At 33.3% G+C, this 25275-nt stretch overlaps 1 protein-coding gene across 1 annotated transcript; it reads right to left on the reverse strand.

Annotated features, from left to right (window-relative positions):
- Positions 1–653: 653 nt before the first annotated feature.
- LOC115895950 (neural cell adhesion molecule L1-like protein) lies at positions 654–22652 on the reverse strand. Its single transcript, XM_030926478.1, has 5 exons — positions 22469–22652; positions 16258–16363; positions 13992–14179; positions 1819–1941; positions 654–838 (listed from the first exon to the last, which is right to left on the reverse strand). The coding sequence occupies exons 1-5, from the start codon at positions 22557–22559 to the stop codon at positions 654–656; spliced, it is 693 nt and encodes a 230-aa protein (XP_030782338.1). The 5' UTR covers positions 22560–22652.
- Positions 22653–25275: the final 2623 nt, after the last annotated feature.

A 25275-nucleotide genomic window follows, 5' to 3' on the forward strand; every position in this document is an offset into this window, starting at 1 on the left:
TAGTGAAGCCCTGGCATGGCGTATCTACACACAAAAATGAAAAAAATCACGGACCAAATTAAACAATGAAATGGTAATGCCAACTTTCAACTATACCAGGGCCAATTATTCAGTCAGCAAACTGTTGTGGATTATTTCTTCCCTTTGAATCTTACGGTTCTTCCTCCCTCTAATTATTTTTCCCATTTGGGAACCCAGGCTGGCATCTGCAGAATCAAGTAGGGAAAGGAGCCATTCAAGTAAGTTTGCCAATTTGGTGATAAAAATTTCCTTTTTTTTTTTTTTTTTTTTTTTGCCTCTGTTGTTTTCTCCCCCATTTTCAGTCTGCCAGTTTACCCAAGATCACAGTGAATCAATGCCCAAGATTTGCTTAGAAAACCCTGGAATTTCATTGTATATTTCACCCATTGAAAATGACAAGATCCTGCAGACGTCAGATGAAATACATTTGTCCTGTGAATTGAGATTTGATTTCCTGGCTGTGAGAGACAGAGCTACTGTGGATCTGCAGCTGCAGATGTCTATTTCATCTGGATGAAGTCTCTAGAGTTGAACTGAACAATGGCGGAAAATATCAACCCAGCTTTAAATGGCTTCAGCCAGAAGGAAATTACAGACACATTTGCATTCAGCATACATGGTGAAACAATAAATTATTTGGACTTACAACTGTTAACTGTTAGTTTCATTGGCATTTTCTGTACAATAGTCCTTAATCTTGGAAATGCAGCAAAGCAACAGTAATCATTGCGACTGTCTTTTTCTTCCACATTTGCGAAGTATAGATCTCCCTTTTGGCTCATGTATACTCTTTCATCTTGTTCGATGTGTTCTAATTCTGAAAAGAGATATCTTGTCATTGAAAAGGGCAATTGTCCCTTATTGTGCTTCATCTTCCTTTTTCATTTTCTTTTACATTATTATTTCATTTGATTTTTCCTATTTGCTCTTTAATTCCTGTCAAGTCTGGTCTTACTACAGGAACAATGAGCAAAAAGGAAAACAAAACAAAACAAAAACAGGAGGAAAACCCTTGGGAGCATGCTTTTTACCATTAACCACAGAAGGCTGCTGGTAGACAAACAGTGGTAAACTGTTTACCATCTCGGTCTCTACCTCTGCTCTATGAGTCTGAATTGGCTTAACTGAAAACTGGTCAATGCGGACAATGCCCTAATTATTTTCTGAGAATCATGTTTCTTTAAAACATGACTTAAAAATAAAAAACAAAAAGCTCTCCAAAAGTTTTATCTGTGATATTAATCTCCCTATTCTGGTTGCAGCCTGGAAGTTTCTAGGGGAACTGACGTCTGGAACAATTGGCTGTACCTAAGAGTAGTTTCATTTGCTTTCTTCTGAGTGCTGTACAAATAGCATTTTTCTCTTTGGTTCATAGTGAGAAAACATGTAGAGAGCATTGCTAAGGCATATTCTAGAAGTGGACTTTACAAAACTAGAATTTCAGATCGGAGTCAGCAAACCTTTTAGAAAATTAAGCAAAAAAGTTAATACTAATTTATCAGTAGGTGACTGCAATTAGCAGGTAGAGCGTTACTAAAAAGAAAGATGAAGCTAGCAACACAAACCCATGCCATCCTCAGCTTTCACATGATCTATATTCCAAAGGTGAGAGCACTGTTTGAAATATAGAAAGTATTGTCTTCATAGACAAACCTTATCATATTAGTAGCATCTCCTCTTCAAATATGAAAAAAATAAGAGATCTTTATTTTTATTCAGTTTGGATTCATTATGTTATTGATATGATGGATAGAATTAAAATGTCCCCATTTTTTGATGGAACAGAGCATTACTTACCAATATTCATCCAATAAATATGTAAAGGTGGGAGGCCTTTGGGAGGATTGCATGGGAGGACAATTGGATCTCCCTCCTCCACTTCAAGAGGGTCAATTTTTTCTTTGGGGAATTTTGGAACACCTGGTATAAAAAATCATTTCAATGTGTTATTTTAAAATTAACTTTGACTATAACAACAAATATCTTAATGCATTCTTTTTTTTTTCAAAATTGGGCAATTTTAATAAATTATATACTACAGATCCTGGTTCTTACATCTCCCCTGCAGAGATAAATATTATTAAGAAACTGGTGTGCATCTTTACATAACTTTAAAAATACTTCTGCGTTTGGAAACCCCAGACAATAATATTTTTGTTATGTGACAACAATAAGGCAATAACGTACTTGTGCATATTTCTCTGGGCAGAGATATAAACCCAGAGTCACAGGATTTTCCTGCTTTAGCTTTGATAAATGTTAAATCTTTTTCTCCAAACACTGATTTCACTTTGAGCAGTTACATATCTCTAACTCTCGCTTTATTGGGAAGGCCTTGAATGTCATTGGCAAATATTCCATTCAGTGCATTAATCACATGAAATAAAAACTTCTAAGCCCATATGGAGAAAATGGTAAGAATACAATGAAAAGCCAAATTTGACCACTTTAAGTTGCAAAAAGAGCCATCCACATTGAAATTACTCCCAGTAAATAAAAATTTAAATGAAATGGAATTGATGTAGGAAATAAGACTTGTAAATATTTCAACCTATTGTTTCCTCCCCACACTGGAGTCAATTTCTTAAAAGAGCAATGCAGTTATAGTAAGAATATATAAGTCAGAATTGTGCAGAATTTGAAATCTAACACCAAAGTTTCATATTTTTATGGAAGTATTGATTTTATAAGGATATTCAAAATGTATTCTTCCTGAACGTCACATTGATGTCTTTCAACTTTTGTTGGGGGAATTTGCATTACAGAATTACACAGTCTCTTGTGGAGGAGATCTTAGGAAGGCGTTTATAACAGTCCCGACTTGATGGAATTCATTAGAAGGTATTCTATTTGTATATTTCATTCTTAAATTATGATTCACAGCTAATTTTCATTGTTCTTGGAAATCTAAAGGTTTACTCATTTACCGTAAAATTTCTTCTTGAGAAGCTTTGTGCACTTCCTATATATTTGTCCTATAGCCCCTCAACCCCCATCCACGCCTTTAGAGGTTGAGGGAATTTGCTGACATTTCTCTTATTGATGCACCAGCTGGTTACAGTGAATTGCTTTTTGTCTAAATTCAAGGACTTTTCAAGGCTTAACATTGCAGGGGTTGGTGTGGTTATTACACTGCCTTTGCAATTTCGGAAGGCAGACTTCGGTTCTCTTTATACATTCAGCCATGTGACAGTCTTTTAGTGGATTTCCTCTTGCTCAACTCATTCCTTGAGATTCCTTTTAGAAAGTCTCTGGAAACATTTTTGAAATAGCATCCATCTTTGAATCACATTTTTGCTATAGGTAGCATGAAATTTCCCTCAAACGGCAGGAATGTATGTTTAGTATATTCACTACATTAAGAGCTTGTAGATAAAATATCATGCCATCTATTTGGTAAAGCCTCGGCTTTGATTGACAACAAATGTTATGGAAAACATTTTGCAGAAAGTACACCTTATATACATAAGGCATAGTAATATACAAAACGTTTATGTACCCAAATCTCCAAATTCAAACCACTTGTTTAGTTTTATTCGCTATAACTGAAGCCCAGTAAACACTGGCATTGAAGTTATTGGTGCTGCTGGGTAGTTGGTGAATCTATTTATACTCAGATACAAGAGGCGGCAGAGGAAATAAAATATGGATTAGAAAATGGAAAGGGCATGTAATCCACTTCGATAACAAGCAAACTATACAGTGCCTAATATGAATACGCAGTTCACTGGATAATATCTATTGTAAAGTAATTAATTAATAAGATGTATAAATCCCTAATTGGAGAGCTGCTCCCTGAGAGCATTCAAAAAAATCTCGCAATTCGAACAGATAGTACTGCCAGTGAAGCATTATCATCCTTGCATTAAATAAATCTAGATTATACAATTCTAATTCTGAAAATGTAAATTTGTAATTCAACTGGCTTCTAAGGCACCAACAATAAGAAAAGAAAATTTAGCACTCTACCAAAACTGTTATCACATGCCATAAATCTTCAGAACAGCTTTCAACTAAATACAAAATTAATATTGGAAAACAGGGATGCATACTTATACATCAATAAATTTAAGGTTTTAGAAGAGATACAAATGGCATTACTTTTTCAGGATTTTTTATGTCTTATCCTTTGACTTTGAAACTATTTAGTGAGTTTGATGGCATGATAAAAAGTGAAAATTTTGGCCGGGCGCGGTGGCTCAAGCCTGTAATCCCAGCACTTTGGGAGGCCGAGACGGGCGGATCACGAGGTCAGGAGATCGAGACCATCCTGGCTAACACGGTGAAACCCCGTCTCTACTAAAAAATACAAAAAAACGAGCCAGGCGAGGTGGCGGGCGCCTGTAGCCCCAGCTACTCTGGAGGCTGAGGCCTGAGAATGGCGTAAACCCGGGGGGCGGAGCTTGCAGTGAGCTGAGATCCGGCCACTGCACTCCAGCCCGAGCGACAGAGCTAGACTCCATCTTAAAAAAAAAAAAAGTGAAAATTTTAACATTCACAGGTAAATGTGAAATTTAATTACTATAACACAACAGCAGACATGAAGTCTACTTCAATTCAAATAAAGAAATGGCTCCATTTAAAAATAACTCCAACCAGTGGCATTTACTGCGTTTATCTGGTGATAAACATTAGCATTGTTGAGTTTGGACAACTATAACACTTTTTAAAAGTAAATTAAAAACAGTAATTTTTTCTGTACATGAGGTAACTATACTCCTTTGTCTTGCCAATATATTTCACATGGGTACTTCATCAACACCAAAACCAAAAATCATTTAACTTTGGTTCAACAAGACTGGACTTGATTCTGAATGGCCTCTCTGCAAAGGGATCAGAATCAACTTGCAAATAACAGTCTACCTAGGCAGAACTTCAAGAATGTTTGGAAATCCCATTATAAGCAAGTCTAGATGAGATCAATTTCCTTTCTATCTAAAGCCACTATTAATCTATTTGCATGAGCAAAGCAAAGCAAGCATATCACAGAATGTATCTCTTCACTCTTCTCAATGAGGCTTTCACATTTATTATTCAGTGTCATGGACGGATTTCTAGCAACAACTAACACCAAGGGTATAAGTGACGTTCAAATATATTCACATGTAGGTTTTTGAAAACTTTCCCAGTTAAAATCTGTCATGGAAAAACTTTCCTACAGACAAGTTAGCTGCACGTGAGTCTTATTACTAGAACTATCAAGGCAAAGCCAACCTGCAAATGCAAAATTTGCAGGAGCTCTAAGTCTTCAGGTGCTGTCAATGAGTTTTGAAAACTCATCATCACAATTATTTCAATGTAATATACAGAAAAATAACATTCCTGAAATAAAGAAGTCTTCTGAAAACAGAATTTATATCTATAGGATATCCTATAGCATAAACCAGGTTCTAGCCCAGGCACTAGAAAACTAACTGGTTACAAAGATTCAGACCAATATCTTCACCTTTCTGTACCTCATTTTGTTTTCCTTTGCCGTCTTAGAATCCTCTGAATTCATCTCTCTAGGCTCCTCAAATGCCTCACCAGGGTAGAAGCTTCTTAAGGGTAGGGATAGAATAAAACCTAAGCTGTGTAATCCCATCATGCCAACATGCCTGATAGTGAAGAGTAGTAGTGAAATGGCATCAGGGAAATTTAACTAAATACAATTCATGCTAACTAATCACTTTGATAAAAAAAAAAAAAAAAAAATCACTGGCATCTTAACCGCTACCATGTTATGCAACACTACAGATTATCTTTCTCTGGCACTCAAGGAACAAAATAGGAGGTTTCCTTATATTTTCCTATTTCTAGATGATATTGTAATCTCGTATCAAGGTATTTTCAACAAAGAAGTACAATGCCTTTTTGCTCATCTATAGGGTGTGTTACCTGAGTCATCAAAGTATAGACAACACCATGTGGCATCACGTTATCCATAAACACTGAAGTTAACTGCTTGGGCCTGAGTCCTGGCTTCATCTCTTCCTACGTGATCTTTGAATCTGCTACTTAACATGTTTCAGTGCCCTCATTCATAAATGGGAAATGTAATAACACCTAACTCATTTGATTTATGTTGAAATTTAAATATTTCACATGAATCGATTAAAATAGGACCAAGCACTTAATAATTATTCAAGACATGTTGGCTACTCCTCAAATATTTTCACTTTGCATGGTACAGCCAAATGCATAGAGACAAGGTGGGCAAAGGGACAGAGAATTTTCTTCTGTGGCTGCTCCTGATTTTCTCTATAGCCTGCATCTTAGCAGCTTCTGTGATTTTGTGTAATTATTTGAATTAACATTTTCAGAGGAGATGAAGGACAGAAGGAAGAAAATGCTGTGCTTTTCATATAGAACCTATGATTTGCTTATTGAATTATTTCCCCTTTTTCCATCATTGGACGAATCTTCCCATACCAAAAAGCTTTATCTATTTTGACTTGGCACTCTGTTTATAGGACTAGCCTGGTGAACTTTCGAGTGCCGTACATGTCACTTAAAGATGCTTGGCAAATTGCTCACAGTCTGCCATCATTGTCACGAATGCATGCTACTGAGTGCACACACTTTATCACCCCTAACTCCAGTTTCCGTCAGTAAAGAGATTTAATTGATTCCCATTTCCTGCAGAGTACCCCATTAATCCACTTAGGACTACAGAGAAATAACACTGGCTTTCAGTCCATGAGCTCATAATGAATTCATGCTAAGGAAGGACACCCAATTCAGCCTATTTCATTCCAGGCATTCACATACTTTGGTGAATCAGAGTAAAATCCTCAAACTTAATTAAAGCTTTAGAATTCAACGTTGCACCCTTAATTGAACAAATTGATCTGTTTTTGTTGATTTGCACTTAATAGTAGGAGAATTTAGCATAGGCTACAACACCCAGGTTTCCTACACTCCCACTCCAAAATCAGGGCAGTAAAAAGCCAGGGTTTATCTTGAGGAAATTGTCCTGAGGAATCTGAGGAAGTTATGTTAACACAAATGTAGAAACCAGCACATGAATATTTCTAATTAGTTTTCATTAAATTATTATACAGAAGATTTCATCCTTTTTGGCCGTTTCTTAGACTATTTTAATAGGATGTGCAAATTGCATTGTTACATTTATTCATTCTTTTATTCTTCAGCCTATCAACCAATAAATCAATCAAATAAAGTATAGTATGCATTCTTGTGACATCTACAAGGCAATGCAGAACAGGAAGGATGTGATAGTCTGGTATATTTTCTCATTCTTAAGGATCCTAATTAATACATATGACAATGGATAGACTGTCCGAAACAGTACACAAGTAAATGTTTTAATAACCCCAGAGAATTTGCAGCATCACTATTTATAATAGCCAAAAATGGAAATAATTCAAACGTTCATCAACTGGTGGATGGATTGACAGTAAATGATATCCATGTAGTGAAATACTGTTCAGCAATATAGAGGAACAAACTACTGATATATGCTACAACATGGATGAACCTCCAAAACATGCTAAGTGAAAGAAGACATATGAAAAAGACCATATACATGATTCCACTTATATGAAATGTCCATTTCTGGACATTTAAAGAGGCAGAAAGTTGATTGGTGGTTGCCTCAGGCCTGGAGATGGGAACAAAGAGTGACTGAAAATGGGCACAAGAAATCTTTTTGTGGTGATGGAAATGTTTTAATACTAGACTATAATGATATTTCACTAAAAAAAGTTGCTAAAACGTCATTGACTGGGCAAAGTGACATGTGCCAATAATCCCAGCTATTCAGGAGGCTGAAGCAGGAGGATCACCTAAGCCCAGAAGTTTGAGACCAGTGTAGGCAACATAGCAAGACCCCATCTTTAAGATAAATAAATAAATAATGTATAAAAAGTATTAATTATACACTTAAAACAAGTAAAATTTTTATGACATGTAAATTATACTTCAAAAAAGTTGTTTATAGCTAGGCATGGTGGTACATGCCTGTAGTCCCAGCTACTGGGGAGGCTTAGGTGGGAGGATCGCTCGAGTCCAAGAGGATGAGGCTGCAGTGAGCCGTGTTTGTACCACTGCACTCTAGCCTGGGCAACAGAGCAAGATCCTATCTCAAAACAAAAACAAACAAACAAACAAACAAAAAAGTTGTTTAAAAACTCAGAAAAAAGAAAAAATTAATCTAGGCTGCACTAGGCCAGTAATGCTAAGTGGAGAAATCTGATCTGTGCACTGAAGAGGGTGAGTAGATTCAACAGTCAAATTAGGATTATTTATATTATCATTTTAACCTTATTGATAGTTGGATAATGAAGGCAAGAGAGTAGCTCCCTTCTTTTCCAGATCCAATCACCATGTGCATGCACAGGATGTATATTTCTGGAGGACAGTCTTTGTTTTTATTCACTGTTAGATCCCAAATTACTAGAAAGTGGCTGGTGTGTTATGGGAGTTTCAGAATGATTGTTGAATAGTTCACTGACAAAATCCCTATGCCATGTCTTGGATAACACATTTAGTTAAATAATTTTTTATGTATATAAAAATGGTACATTCTGATTCTTTGGTGGTGGTTGTTTTTTTTTTTTCTTTCACTCTTTCCCTAGCAAACTTAACTGCAATGTTGTTGAAAATAGAAAACTGAACATTGTATACAAAGGTTTCTGTTTGTTAACAGGAGATTGGGAAGTAGAAGCTCTAACATTTGAATCACAAAGTTTCTATCAATATATGAGAAGAACCAATTCTCTACAGTTTAAGAGAATAATCGATTAAAGATTGTAGGAAGCTGTAAATTGTCTCTGATTTATAAACTCCTAAGGATTGGGTTGGGTTACTATTCAATATATAGATGGCTGCAGAAAGCTGTCAGATGATGAAGTAATTTCAGGAGAGGCTGGAAATGATGCATAAGAAACCTAATTTATTTTGCTCTTTTCTGCAGCAGCAGCAAAGAAAAAAAAAAAAAAAAAAAAAGAGCAATTATCCAACAACGTAGCTCAGATCCAACTCCCATCTCTTAATACAATACTCTCATATTCTGGTCAGAATTATCCTTATATTGTTCATGTCTTCACTTGGTCTGCCTAGATAATGACAGAAAAAAATTGAAATCATTTAATTGCAGAATCTTAAACCAAATTCTGCCATTCCTTTCTTTGCAATAGATCTAGCTGCTTCCTTTTCCTTTGTGTCTCCATAGCAACCACTAGAATTTAGGTTAGGAATCACCCTCATGACTTGCCTCCTACAACAGATATTTAATCTGTCTCTTTCTCTGGTCTTAACTTACTTCAGTTAACTATATAAACGTAATATATAGTTTCACTATTATCAACCACAATTTTCATGACAATACTTTCTAATCCAGGATTCATGGACATTGCCTATTGAATGTCAATTCAAATCCAAACTCCTGAGGACAATTTCCAGGTTGATATGTCACTGCTCTGATGCTAAAATATCTCAGTAACTCAGAAATGTTCACTTGAGACAAATCAGGATGCTTCACACTTACTCATTTTGAGAATGTAAAATGATTGTTTATAGAATAAATGTAAAAAACACAAAGAAAGAAATACAATAGAAATCCATTCACTGACTACCCATTTTACAAAATAGGAATATCATCATCACCTTTTTGTCTGGTGCTGATCTGAACCCCCACTTCCATTTTCCAATTTTCACTTCCATTGCAGGTAACTACTGTCAAGAATATTGTTTTTATCATTCTCTTATTTTTCACTATAATTTTACCATAAAATTATATCAATCAAAATTGTAGTCAGTTTTACGTTTTTTTTTTTCTTTTTTTTTTTTTTTGAGACGGAGTCTCACTCAGTCGCCCAGGCTGGAGTGCAGTGGCGCCATCTCCGCTCACTGCAAGCTCCGCCTCCCGGGTTCACGCCATTCTGCCTCAGCCTCCCGATTAGCTGGGACTACAGGTGCCCGCCACCACGCCCGGCTAATTTTTTGTATTTTTAGTAGAAACGGGGTTTCACTGTGTTAGCCAGGATGGTCTCAATCTCCTGACCTCATGATCTGCCTGCCTCGTTTACGTATTTCAAATTTCTCCAAGATTTACTTTTATTGCGCGACATATTCTTGATGTTTTTTTCACTATTGTGTAGTATTTTTGATATGAATAGAGCATAATGCATTGATCCATTCTACTTTGAGTGGCCTGTTGTATTTTTTTCCAGCATATTTTTAAATCCAAACAATGTGACCACAGATCTTCCTGGTATATATGGACAAGAGGCACATGCACATGAGCGAGGGAATGGAGTTATTGGGTCATAAGTAAGAGCATCTTCAACTAAGGAAGGGATTACAAAATGTTTTCCAAAGATCAAGCAGTAAACTGGACTGTCATCGGTAGTGGATAAGTATTCTGTTGGCTGTATATTGCAACCTAAAATTTTTATTCTCGGATTTTCTGATATTTCCCAATTGGGTAGAATCAAGTGCTTTTATCACTAGGGGTACAATAGGTCTATTTCTGGTAACTAATGATGTTGAACACATTTTCACATTTTATTGGCCTTCCAGTCTGAGGTTCAAGTTTATATATGTTGTCACTTTGTCATTTTTATTTTTTCTAAAGATTTCTAAAATTATTTATGAAAACATACTATGTTTAGTTATATGCATTGTAAATAATTTTTTGAGTTGTGGCTTATTTTTGTTTTTACTTTCTTCCTATAGTCTTTCGATAAAAGAAGGATCTAAAATAAAATGTAGGAGAACATATTCTTAATGATTTCCTTCATGAGGCTTTAATATGACTAAAGAAATCGTCCCACTCTGGGCATGGTGGCTCATGCCTGTAAATCTCAGCAGTTTGGGACACTGAGACAGGAAGATTGCTTGAGGCTTGGAGTTCAAGACCACCCTGGGCAACATAGTGAGATCCCATCTCTACAAAAGAAATAAAAATAAAAATTGGCCAGGCATGGTAGCACTCGCCTGTAGTCCTAGTTACTCAGAAGACTGAGATGGGAGGATCACTTGAACCTAGGAGTTCAAGCCATGAAGCCATGACTACACCACTGCACTCCAGCCTGACCTGGAGAGAGTGAGTTCCTGTCAAAAACAAACAAGCCAGAAAGAAAAGAAAGAAAGAAAAAAAAATCTTTCTCTGTATTTATGACCCTGGTGATAAATATATTGTTTGAATTGTCTAACTTTTTTAAACGTTTTTTCCTTTTCATTGTTCAGCCTTTTATTGACTCTGAATGATTTTTTATATGATACAAGGTAGAAGTCCATATAAATGTTTCTCTATGTGAATTATCAATTGTTCCACAACGTTTAGTTCAAAGTAAAGAGAGCAGGAGAGAGAGAGGGAGAGAGAGAGAGACAGAGAAATCCATGCTAATATGCTAACTCCCTCAACTGTTTTTATATATGTGAGGGTTTGTTTCTGGGTTTACTATGCTATTCTGATTTGTCTAACCCTGCACAAAGCCAGAATTGCTTAATTCCTAAAGTGTTATGCTGAATTTTGATTTCTGAAAAGAAGTCCTTATGACTTGTTATTCTTTAAGAATTTCTACCAAATTTTGCCCTTTGCTCCTCAAATATATTTTGAATCAGCTGGTCACATTCCACAAACAGAGAAATAAAAACCAAACTGTAGGTGTTCTGATTTCAATTTTTCTATATATCAACACATCAAGAATAAGCATTTTAACTGTATTGGTTCTTCTAATAAATAGAAATAATTTACTTATTATCTGTTTATCTAGATCTTTTTAATGTTTTTTAATAAATATGGATACTTTCACTACAAAAATTACACACCACTTTATTGAATGTATTTTCTGCTTTTATACTATTTTCTCCCTTCACTGTAGTTCATTTTGTTGCCTTAAATTAGCTAATTCATTTTTATCCTAAAATTATATTACCTAATAAGCTAAGATCATTAATTTTCATACTTTATATTTTTCTAATATGTGTTTAAAATGATAAAGATTCCTCTAAATAATGCTTTCACTGCATCAAACATGTTTTCTTATGTAGCGTTTTCACTGTCATCACTTCAAAATATATGCTATTTTCCGTACCATTTGGTACTTGACCTAAGACTCACTTAAGAATATATTTATTAGTTTTCAAAGATATAAGTTTTTTAAGTTTTCTGTTTATTACTGATTTCTAACTTAATTGCATTTTGATGTTTTCCTCATAGACCAAATATATCATCAAATATAACCTTTTACCTTGTGTGTATGAAAAAACTCATTTTGCTGTTTTAGTTACAATATCCTATATGTTTTCATTAGATGGAGCTTGTGATTGTACTTTTAAATCTTCTATGTGCTTACTGATGTTTTTCTCTGCTTGAGTTAGCAAATAATGAAAAAGATATGTTAATATCTCATTATTATGGTGAATTTGTCTATTTCTCTTTGTAGTTCTATTTTTGCTTCATGCATTTTAATATTATATATGTCTAGTAAATTAATTTCCATGAAGGCTTTTACAAATAAAGTGTGTTATGACTGATAATAATATAGTCATACCTACCTTCATTTGGAAAGCATTTATCTGGGATGTCTTTTCCATCTTTTCATTTCAACAATTATGTATCCTTATGGTTTAGATAGATGTGTTGTAAAAAGTTTATAGCTTTTTTTTAACTCAAAGCATTTATTCTATTTGTTTTTATCTTTGATTTGTGATATATTTGAATTTATTTCTATCTCTTTTTCTTTCCACTTGCCTCACATTTTTTTCTCTCCTTTATTTTTTCTTCTCCCCACCCCCCCATCAACCACATAATGTGATAATATTTTTCTATAATTTTAGGGTAAATATAAGTTTTAAGATGCACACCTTATATCTGAGTCTAAATTTGACCTATATTCCTTCCTCTAGAATTATATAAGGACTTTAGGACAATTTAAATACAATGAATGCCCTCCTTGAATTTTTGGGTTCAATATTCTTCATCATTTGTTTTTCTGAAGTTTGTGGGCATTCTGCACCCCCAGAATCAAATGTTCATATTTTGCAAACGCTAGAACTTTCTCTGAAATACTTTCATGTCTAGGACTCTGAAAGAAGAACTTCCTAATAGAAGCTAGCTGACAGTTTTAAACTTAACAATTTACCCTATAAAAGCTTTGGCTAAAATTGTGTAATGGTGGATATCTTAAGAACAGTGGGAAAACATGATCAAATATAAAAGGTAGTCATGGATATCCCATGAACATAGGGCAAAGAAGCTACCAATAAAGTACACTACTTCAGGGAACAGTTACTGATAAATACACCACTAATAGCAAAGTGTCTTGCAGTTTTACATAATTTTTATTTATGGTTAACATTAGCAATAGTTGGTTCTCCTTTCCTAATGAGCATCATATTATTGATATTAGGTGGGACTATGCAACTTGCTTTGCCCCACCTAACAAAACATGAGTAGGAGTTTGCCTGTGTAACTTCTTGTCAGAAGTATTGAAGAGCCTGTATACAATTTTTCATGTTCCTGACCCAGACTCTTTGATCAAAATGGCATGTTTCACAAGAGGCAACCACAGAATGACGATGTCTCCATTAGCTGAGATCAGCGAGAAGGCTGCAGGAAAAACAGTTGCCCTGAAGAGTTGCCAGGCCCACAGCAAATTGCTTTATCAAGGAATAACTTCGTGTTTACATAGAGGTTTTGGGATTATCTATTACTGCATGGAATTTAGCCAAGTTTAGCTAATAATATGTTTAATTCTCATCATATAAGGCAAAGCAGATACTGTATTTTTCCATGTAAGATGTAAGATTACTGAAACAGAGTCAAATTATGTTGTTTTCTAAGGTCATTCAATTTTAAGTGTCAAAACCTGGAGGAAATTTTTCCTTATAAATAAAACACAAGACATATATAAGTTGATTTAATTAATAATTGCTTTATTTCATTGGAACCCAATATAAGTCCTATTTAACACTTCACTAGAACATTTGTAAAATGAAATTCCCATTATAGCACTTACTTGGAACTATAAATTCTATTTCTTCTGACATAGCGATTCCCAGTTTATTTGAAGCAAAGCAGCGGTATTTCCCTTGAAAGTGAGATATGTGTCCCTCATTTGGGATCCTGAATGTTCCTGAATTATTAGATGTAATTATCCGATGGTCAGTGAAATAAAAAGGGTTGCCATCCTTAGTCCACATAAATCTAAAAAATAAAACTAAACTTAATAATCCTGAAAAATAATAACATATTTTTAGAGTACATATTAACAACTGCATAAAAATGACAAAACCAAGACATTTTATAATAAAAAGTATGTACTTAATGGAATATAACAAGATATAAATAAGGGTCTCAGAAGAATCCGAGAAATATTACTGTCCATAAAAAAGCTTCACAAATGGGAAGATTAAAATTGAAATTAGCTTTTGCTTTTTTAAATTAAAATTATTTGTTTATTTTTTCATTAGAAAGGTAATATAAGATTATTATTAATATTCTGGAGACTACAAGAAACATATAATTTCTGTTCATGTATGTGTGTGTGTAAGGAACTCACTCAAAATCCCAAAACACACAAGCCCGTTATATTACATTTGATAATATTTCCTATTAGTATTTTTTAGAATTTTGTCACATATTCTAACCACACTGAATATACAATTTGGCCAACTGGATTTTTCCATTATTATAATGATACTAAAGACAATTTTTATAGCTACATTATCTTCTGTCATATGGCTACTATTTTAATTACTTTTAACCATTTCAATGTCTTTCCTTTTATGAACAATATTGTAAAAAAAACCCTATATTTATTCTTTGGTACTTGTCCAAATATTTCAATATGTCAATTCCTTAGAAATGAGATTAAGAAAGCAATAATTAAAAACTTTTTTACAGTATTTGATAAATGTTGCAAAATTATATTCTAGATAAAAAATGTACGCAGCTAAATTCCCACCCCAGTATGCTAGAGTGTCAGTTCTATGAACAACGACATTAAAAGTTTCTTTAAATCTTTATCAGTCTGATAGACAAATAATGACTTCCCAATTAGATTGTACTTAGCATTGTATATTGGAATTACCCATGTAAATTTGGGTATATTTCAGGGCACCATATTCTTCCACTAATCTATGTGATTATTCTTCCACCAGGAATAACAAACCTTCACGGACATGTATTCTCATTAGGAGTAGGCCTACCCAGCTACCCTCCTGACTTACCTTACGTCTCTGTGTGTTTTATATTTCATTGTTGACAAGTGTATGGTATTACTTTTCAACATAATAATTCAGCTAATTATTAATATATCATGATATTGATCAATATATTCATGCTGATTGAATAAATTATCCTTCTTTCCATTGTAATTCTATCTATACTTACATATATTGATTGAATATATTCCATTTGGTTAAACATAGAAATAATTATAATTTAGCATGTTAATGGGTCACTAATGATAATTAAATATCAAATTATCAGGCAATAATAATAGTCATGATACAATTGAAAATCATCAGTTTTCATCAAATATGTATATTCTTAATGAATATAAGATAATCATGCAGATTAATAGAAGTACGAAGCTTTGCTTTCCATTTTAGAATCACGCAGAATTTTAATATTGGAAATTCTCCCTTCTCACTTCCAATACATGTACATTTTTTTCTCCCTCCCCAAAAATAGGAGGTATTTCGAAAAAACTCATCAGTGATTATGGTCACCTAGAATAACAATTATTTAATTATAAAATAAAATAATACTAGATAGTAGTATATCATGCAAATAGTACTCTGCCACTTGAGATGACAATATTTCAATGACAGCTTAAAAAAAATCAAGTAACAACCTATCCACAGAATAAGATGTTTAAATTTAAAGACATACAATTATGAATATGTGTAGAATGATGTTTACAAACTTTGACTTAATAAATGCTACATTTTACTAAGTAGAATAAAGGATCTTCTAGTTTTTAGCTACCTTATTTATTTGTAGACTAAGGGACTGTTGAGTATTTTTGCTGTACCAAAGACTACTCTAAGTATTTTAATAACAGCCCTTAGTTTATGGTCAAAATAATTCAACTGGCAGAAGAACATATGTAAAATAACCTAATTTTATATCTGTTTGCATGGATATTGTTTTATTGTAAACCCTTAGCTTTAATCATATGTAGATTCATAGTCCAACAAGCTATTATGGTAAGAATATAGAACAGCATTAAGAACAGTGCACATTTAAAGAATCACTTAGTTTGAAAGAATACTCACGTTGGTTCTGGATTTCCTTTAGCTTCACATTCAATTTGAAAATACTCATCAAAGGGAAAGGCAACTTGGACTTTTGACTGTTTTATGATTGTTGGAACCTGTTGAACTAAATATTAAAATATGTACTTTAAAAATGCACTATTCAAACACTAGGCAAGGTTAATTTATAATGAAAACAATTTAAACCTCTTTTGTATACTGATAAGTGAAATGATGGTACAAAAGTGAAAATCCAAATAAATCTCACTCTCTCTTTGCAACGTGTACTTACTTCTAAGGAATACACTTCATTGCCATCATTTCATGTTTTAGTATATGTTCATTTTATTTAAACCCAGAATAATGTAACAATTTTTAAAGCAGAAGAAAAGTTGCTATGTCATCACAACTTTAAAATATATATTATTAAAATTATTGGCATTCAATCTATGTTAGCATGCATATGCATTTTTACTTGGTCCAGTCACTTTGAAAGTTGTTTGTAGTCTTCCATGCTTCTATAAACACATTATAATTAATGTACTGCTTTTACATTATTTCTTCCCATTGATATGCTATATTTTTTAATAATTCTAATACTGGTTATGATATTATTATCCATTTTTTTTCTTTCCTGGTAAAGTATTTCAATAGGCGTTTTGAGTAAATAGATTTTTCCTTTATTGAATTACTGATTTATGATAAATTTCCAGGCATGGACACAAATGGTAATTACTCTGGGTAAATTGTATATATCATTTCACCACAGAATATATACACAACTAACAAAAGTAGAGTGGTTCTCTATATTTTTCCCACTAGTGAATGCCAGCATTTCAAAATAATAAAGTAGTTTAGCATTTATTACGAAGGAAAATATAAACTCCTTCTCTTTAATTTTCTTTTTTTGGGGGGGTTAATAAATGTTCCTTCATGGGCTTGTTTAGTGCTTGTTATTCGTCATTTATAATAAGTTTTCATTTTATAACTTTTTCTCACTTATCTATTGGGAGCTTGAGTTTTGCTCCATTTCCTTAGAAAATTTAACTTACTAATAACCATTATTATAAAATAATAACTAATGCATAATAGCATTAATAGATTCTTTATATTCAAATATCCTCTCATCTTGTGACAAACTCTGTTAGTGTTTGATAAATAATCTACAAGACAAACACAACTTTAAAAAGTAGGGAGTGGACCACACTTGGTACCTCACACCTGTAATCCCAACACTTTGGGGGGCTGAGGTGGAAGGGTCGCTTAAGCCCAGGAGTTCAAGAACAACCCGGGTAACATAGGGAGACTCTCTTCCCTACAAAAAAAATGTAAAAATTAGCTGGATTAATGTCAAGCCCAGGAGGTTGAAGCTGTTGTGAGGTGCGATCAAGACACAGCACTTGAGCCTGGGTGACAATGAGACTCTTTCATAAAAGTTAAAAAAAAAAAAGTAGGAAGTGATTTTGCCTCTCACCTAGTAGAGCAACGAGATTACATTTCTGAGAATTGCAGCTATAAAATACATTTACTAATGCTGGAAATACAACTTGGATTAAGCTTTCAAATAAACATAGAGCATGATGTGTGTAAAGATCTACTGCTGATGAGCACTCAATATTTTTCAAAAGGAGACATCCGGTTTTAGTATAGTTCTTAGAATCTCTGATAAAAGGACAGGGTTGATTCATAAGAAAATGCAAACTGTTCAGCAGCAGTGACTTGACTTCGGCAAATAAAGTATGAGAAAAGCAATTTGGAGACAGGCACAGAGCCTAACTTAAATAAGTACTATTCCACAGTAGAGTTGCAAATGCGCCCCTACAACCTGTGACATTGGACCAGGCCCTGAACCACTCTCTGTTTTCTCATTTGTAATATTAAGGATATAGCCTAGATAAATTGCTCTCAAATGTATTGGTCTCAGGACCCTTTTGCAGTCTTACAAATTACAAGACATCTCAAAGAGCATTTGTTCATGTGGGGTATAGTTAACAATATTTACTATAATAGAAATAAAAACTGAAAAAGTCTTTCAAAATGTTTCCGAATTTATTTAAAATTTCTATGTTAAAATAAATCACGTATTTTATGAAAACCTTTAAATGCTGTGAGAAGAATGGCATTATTTTACATGATTGCAAATCTCTGTAATTTCTTTTTTCCTAATTCTTTGAGTCAGGGTCTCGCTCCCTCACCCAGGCTGGAGGGGTAGGATCATTGCTCCCTGCAGCCTAGAAATCCCAAGCTCAAGTAATCCTCCCACCTTAGCCTTTTGAGTAGCTAGAACTACAGGCGATCTCTGTAATTTCTTGAGAAAGCAGATGGATTCTTATATCTGCCTCTGCATTCCATCTGTTGCAATAGGGTTGATTTGCTCAAAGATATAAAGAAAATTCAGCCTTACACAGATAATGTAGTTAAAAAATGACGGGAAATTTTATAGTCTTTTCTGATGATTGTAGATATTCTTTTTAGACAGAACACCAAAACTCAACAAGTGGTAGTTTTTTAAACATTCATTGCAATGTGGAATCTAAACACTATCAATCAACTTTTCATATTCTGTAACATTAAACCATTTTACTTTTTTAAATCTACAAATGATTTTGTAACATCATGCAGCTTTCATTTGGAAAAAATACCCTTTCACTGAGTTTTGTGTCTTCCAAATATTGATGCATTTAATTACAGAATATCAAAAATTGATGCTTATTAGAATTGCCACTGATCTAATCAACAGTATCAAATGTCCGGAAGCTCTCAAGCTTACAGTAAACAATACGTGTCCTCCACAGTTCTAATGTTTTCTTGAACACTCACTGATAAGTCATTTTATCAGTGACTTATATATGGTTAGTCGGTTACCTTGAAGTGAATGGGCTCACTTGGTTCACTTTCAGGAAAATATCTGACCTATATCTATTTGAGAAACCATAATTTGTCAGTCATAACTTTAAAGTGAAGATGATGTCCAGCTAGAGACTCAAGCAATCATGCAATCAAGAAATGGACACTTTGATACATAGCATAATTATTTTATACCTACTTCCCAGTTCACTAGAATGTTAGAAAGTATGTATTCCAAGGTAGTTAATTAATAACATTAATAATTTATAAGTGCTTCAACAATTATAATCTTAGGCAAAACTGTTTTTGTTTTGCTTTGTTTTGAGAGTTTTTTTACTCTAAGTATATGGACATTAAGTATCGTCTGACTACTAGTAAAGTTTGATGCCAATGCCCGGCTGGAATGTAGTGGTATGATCATGGCTCACTGTAGCTTCAACCTCCTGGGCTCAAATGATCCTACTGCCTCAGCCTCCCAAGTAGCTAAGACTACACGTGTGAGCCACCACACCCAGCTATTTATATATATATATACACACATACATATAAATACACACACAAATTATAATATGTATAAAATATAGTAAATATATACATATATTATATATAAATGTAATATATAAATATATAAATATTATATATATAATATATTTACAGATAAGGTCTCATTACATTTGCCAGGTCAGTCTTGAACTCTGACCTCAAGCCTCCCAAAGCCCTGTAATTACAGGCATGAGCCACCATGCCCAGCACCATTACTTTTGTATCATCAGAGCGAAGGACAATACATTGAAAATGAAAAAATGGCATCTTAGGTTTATTACAAAAACAGATTGATCTCACAGACCATCTGGATGTATCTCTGGGGCCCCAATAATTCTGCAACCCAGATTTTGAGCAGTGATAGCCAGAGTAGAATAAAAACTAAAAGCCTTTCCAAATTCTAAATTTTTTTCTATTAATTCTATTTTTTTAAATTTTTACTCTTGCCTAATAAATCTGATAAGTGAGTTTTACCAGCTTATGGATATTAGTTCAAGTTCAGTGTTTATCTACTGGATATTCATAAACCAACATGCAAAATATCTGTATTTTCATTCACATTTACTTTGTTTCTGATTACTACTATTTCTGTGTAGAGCAAGACTTGAGCTTATTGCAAATTCATACTATTTAAATTTTATTGCACTTATAAATGGTGAGGGATGAGACACAATGGCCACAGTCCCTTAGATGTCAGCTAATAACTTGTGAACAACATGTTTATTAGAACATTATTCTTTCCTAAATTTGCTAAAGTTGTAAAAGCTCAGCAATAACTAATTATTTGGGGATTGGAGCTAATAACCTTTGGGTGTTTATAAGAATGTGTATTCTACATTATAAATCCTTTCCTCTATAATTAAGCCAGTTATAGAGATGCCAGACTCCTTGACATTCAAATTGGATACCTGCCTTAGTTGCATTTACTTGTGAGTGCTCTAGAGCCCTGAAATAAATGAATAATATTCAGATGTTCTGAAAACATGACATTAATATTTTATAACAATTGTTGTCTAAGGACATTATAGCATGAAAATGCATAAGTAACTGAGACAACCAGAATAAAAATGTGGGCCAGGAATTAATACAAAATTTCATATCCTTCACCACTGACAAAGTAAGAAATGATGAAGAATAAACTTGTATGCCAGAGATTATGGTCAGGAATCTGAATCAGGAATCTCAGTGGCTCTTTGTTGCTATCGGGAAGACAATGTGAAATTGCTAACCTTTTTCCACAGGATTACCAAGGAGCTTGCTCTTAACCTGCTACTGCTTACTCAAACCAAAAGAATTCACTAAAGATGAAGGTACTTTAGTCTCCTGACCAGCATTTCTACAAAAAGGCTGGTCAGTGATGAAATCTAATATATTCAGGAGGCTGAAAGATTTCAGCCAAATGTAAAGCAGACTTTAAGTCTATATATTTGTAGGTCAGATAAGTGGAATTTCCTGAGAAATGGAAATGTCAAAACAGAGCTTACTTATCTGTCAAAAATAATAGAGAAGGGGTTTCTACCTGGGGGGATGGAACTAAAATTGCAGTGCTTTCCGAAGTATATACTATAAAATAGCTGTATCAAGTAATTTAAGGTGGCCTTTAGAATAGTTTTTAAATACATTATATTATGTATAGTCAGAGAGTTGTTTCCTTTTCTATTCACATTTAGCCTGTCTGAGTACTTCAAAAGCAACGTTTTAGTTAAGTCTCAACACTTTTCTAACATTTATTAAATTTTATGAGCTCAAGGCTATTTCTCTAGAATTTAGAAGATCCACAAATATCACCTATAATACTAAGATTCTAATAAACAACACATACCTCTAATATAATAACTCTCCAAAATATATACAAAAGAGACAATAGAGATTATTCCTGAAATATGTGGATAAAAATGTATTAATAATCTCTCATGGGTCTTTTAGATCCCATATGCCTGTAATATAAGAAAAACTTGCGACAGACTTGATATACTATTACATATGTTCCGTTTGCAGATTTTTTTAGCTTTTTGTGTGTGTGTGTGACAAAGTCTCACTGTATTGTCCAGGTTGGCGTCCAATGTCTATTCACTGGTGTGATCATTGCACACTATAGTCTTGAACTCCTGGACTCAGGCAATCCTTCTGCCTCAGACTCCCAAATAGCTGGGACTACAGGCATGTATCACCATGTCCTGCTGATGCTGATGTATTTCTTTTTAACTATTAATTACCATGACTTGTTCAAACTGATTTATAATGGTTAAAAATCTGCATCCATTTTACCAACATGTGTTAGAATATATTTATATATTTCCATCAAACTACTGTCTAACCTCTTAGTATGAATGCACACTATATAATGCTATAGATTTTGAGAGTTGATATCATCTTATACTTTTACTTGTAAAACGGCTTTTTTTTTTGCTAATTCATTGTTTTCATTCTTAAATATAATCATTTTGAAAAAGAATACAAAGTTTATCCAATTCCTTTTTGACATAATTGATTGAATGTCAGTAATTTCTGGATCTTGATTAAGTAACCTAAGTATATAAAAGTGAAATTGTTGGTAATATTGCAGATAATCCTAGACACATGGAAAAATGCTAGGTTATTATTCTCGTTATGTTCTAAGTTTGCATAAGGAACTAAAAGCCTGGGTTGCAAAATAATTACAGCAGTCGTGTATCAGCCACCCACAAAACAAAAAAGATAAATATGAATTCTCTTGACAGATTGCTAAAGAATATATAGAAATATGGAGAAAAGTCACATCCTCAATCCATAAGTATTCTACTTAAAAATCAAAATGCAAATATGAAATTCCATTAATAGACACTGAATGCTATAACTTTACCTGAGGGTGGTATTTCAATTGCTGTTGAGAATTTTAACAGGAAGAAAATTAGAGATATGATTAATCCTCTTCCATTTAAAAGTGGCTCCATTGCTCTTCAGGAAGGAGATAACCCAGAAAGAATGAAAATCTTAATGTCTCCTCTTACTTTTGGTTTAAAGCTGAGACTTTAGTTAACCTGGAAACTAAAAAAACAAACAGAATAACATGTTAGTTCATAAACTCTAAAATTTCAACATAACAAATTAAATACATTTGCTTTTTTTTTGGTTTGGCAGTATATTTCCTCTTTATGAAATTGTTCTCTCATAACTCCACATGAATGAAATTAGTTTTTCCTCTTTCTATGTAAAATAAAGGACTGTGAATATACACTCTATTGTAAACCATAAACTATTCCAATAAATCACATTTGTAAGTCAGAGGAAGTTTTACTTGGAAGGTATCATATTACACACATGAGTGGTTTTTCTTTTCCATTCTCAACTTTCATTTTAGATTCAGGAGGTACCTTTGCAGATTTGTTACATCGGTAAATTGAGTGCTACTGAGTCTTGGTGTATACATGATTCCATCACTCAGGTAATGAGCATAGCACCCGATAGGTAGTGTTTCAATCCTCACTCCTTCTCATCCTCCCCCGTCTAGTAGTCTGCAGTGTCTATTATTTCCATCTTTATGTCCATGTGTATTCAGTGTTTAGCTTCCACTTCTAAATGAGAACATGTAGTATTTGGTTTTCTAGTCCTGTGTTAATTTGCTTAGAATAATGACCTCCAGGTGCATCCATGTTGCTGCAAGGACACAGTTTTGTTCTTTATATGGCTGTGTAGAATTCCATGGAGTATATGACTGATGAGTGTTAATGGCCAAGAGATTAACTTCATTTAGCCAATTTTATTTAAAAGGTGGTTCTTTTTTACTCAGTTCTTTATATTAGATATCTATTCCCATTTGAGTCATTACTAAGGATCACAAATACACAGCATTGATTTTTCTGGTGAAATAGCATTTCATCTTCAAAGTTTTCACACTAATAGAAGATAGATAGTTTCAGCAAGATCAAGGAAAGAAAAAATAAAGAACAAATGAATAACCAGCCTTTTTAACTGAAATGTACAAATGTGAGTTTGGTTCCAACAGAAGACAAAGGCATAAGTTGCTTCTCATTTAAACAGAATATTTATTCATTCCAAAGTTTACAGAAAGAGAATAAGAATTAAGGTTTCAATTTTTTTTTTTTACTTTCTCTTATGATTTCATTTTTTTCTGAAAGTGATAACAGATATCTAAATATTGTTTGTACATTGTCTATCATGTATTATTGAAGGTAATAATATAACAATTTGCTCCAAAATGTGATAATTAGTCTTTCAGGTATGCAATTTTCTTTTGTTTTCTAAAAATCAATTACTCTATATGTTCATCTAGAACTGGTGAAAAAATTAACGAATACAGAGATACTAAAGCCATTAAACTTATATTAAATTCTAAGTTTTTCGGCTTTATTATTTCACCTTAAATTGCATCTTAAGAGTTATGGACCTGTATCTTTTGAATATATGTACAGATTGGTAAAATTTAAAGTAGTAACTAATCGCTGTTGTTTTATAGTTTTAGGAGTCTTATGGAACAGCAATACTGTTTATGTTTTACTTTGAGAACAAAATTATATTAATCATAAAAGAAAATACTACCCTCACCCTCCAAAAAAGTTGTGAATCTTTGTCCTGAATTAGAGTAATGGCATTACTCTACTCTGCCTGACCTCAATTGACCTGTTTGTCAAATGGGTATTGGGAAAAATGACTCTTGTATGCTTCAGAATATTTTCTAATGAGAAATAACTTATGCTTGTAATTTAACTTCTACTGGTAAATTTAACACATATTTTCAAATGTGTCACTATGTTAATTGATGCTACTTTTCTGATGAAATGAGTTATCCTAATCAATGAAATAAAACGTGGAAAATGCTTTCATTATAAAAAGCAAAATATTGCCTTAACTACAAAAAGTGAGTCCTACATATTTGTGCAAAGTTGGGAGACATTAAACCATGTAGCTAATACGAAAATGTTAAGGAAAATATCAACACCCTGCCCTTTGAATTTTCCTTTTCCTGTTTCTTTTTTTGGAAATAGTTTGGTAATAGTCATCTAAAGTCATTGTTTATTATATATCAATCTTTACTTGCAATCTAGTTATTATTTAATATTTGGTTCCATTGACATTCAGTGCTGATGGCTTTAAGAGCATCTTATATATGTGTTTTGTGAGTAGCCTTTTATTTGTAAGGAACAAGACTTTCCAAAGTATTATGCTACTAGGAGATCATATTTCCAGATTAATATTTTACATCATCTCACCTCTGAAGTAGGGAACAAGAATAACCAGATAGCCAAGTAAGTGAGAACACTCTCAATTTCCATTAATCTCCTGATTTAGGGCAGTAAGTTCAATGGTCTCTAATTGTTGTAGTAAAGTAGCTTACAGATACTAATTATTCAGTAATGGTGATCCAGTTTTTTGAATTTTAATAGTTTTAAGTGCATGGTCTTAACCCAAGAAATTCTCTCCCATAATGACATCATCACTTTTCAGAATATGAATAATGACTAATTCTAAATATGACCTTACCTCCTGCAGGAATTAGCTTCAATTTACCTGAAATTTGTATGTTCACACAGGCTATAACATAAAAATTATTAGAAATTTAAATGTGACCCCCTTCAAGTAAGACTCCATTAGCTGATGATGAAAGCTCCAAAATAGCTTTCAGATTGAAAACGGAAAGTCAGTCTTAAT

Source organism: Rhinopithecus roxellana, unplaced genomic scaffold (genome assembly GCF_007565055.1).
Source record: "Rhinopithecus roxellana isolate Shanxi Qingling unplaced genomic scaffold, ASM756505v1 contig3980, whole genome shotgun sequence".
NCBI lineage: Eukaryota > Metazoa > Chordata > Mammalia > Primates > Cercopithecidae > Rhinopithecus > Rhinopithecus roxellana.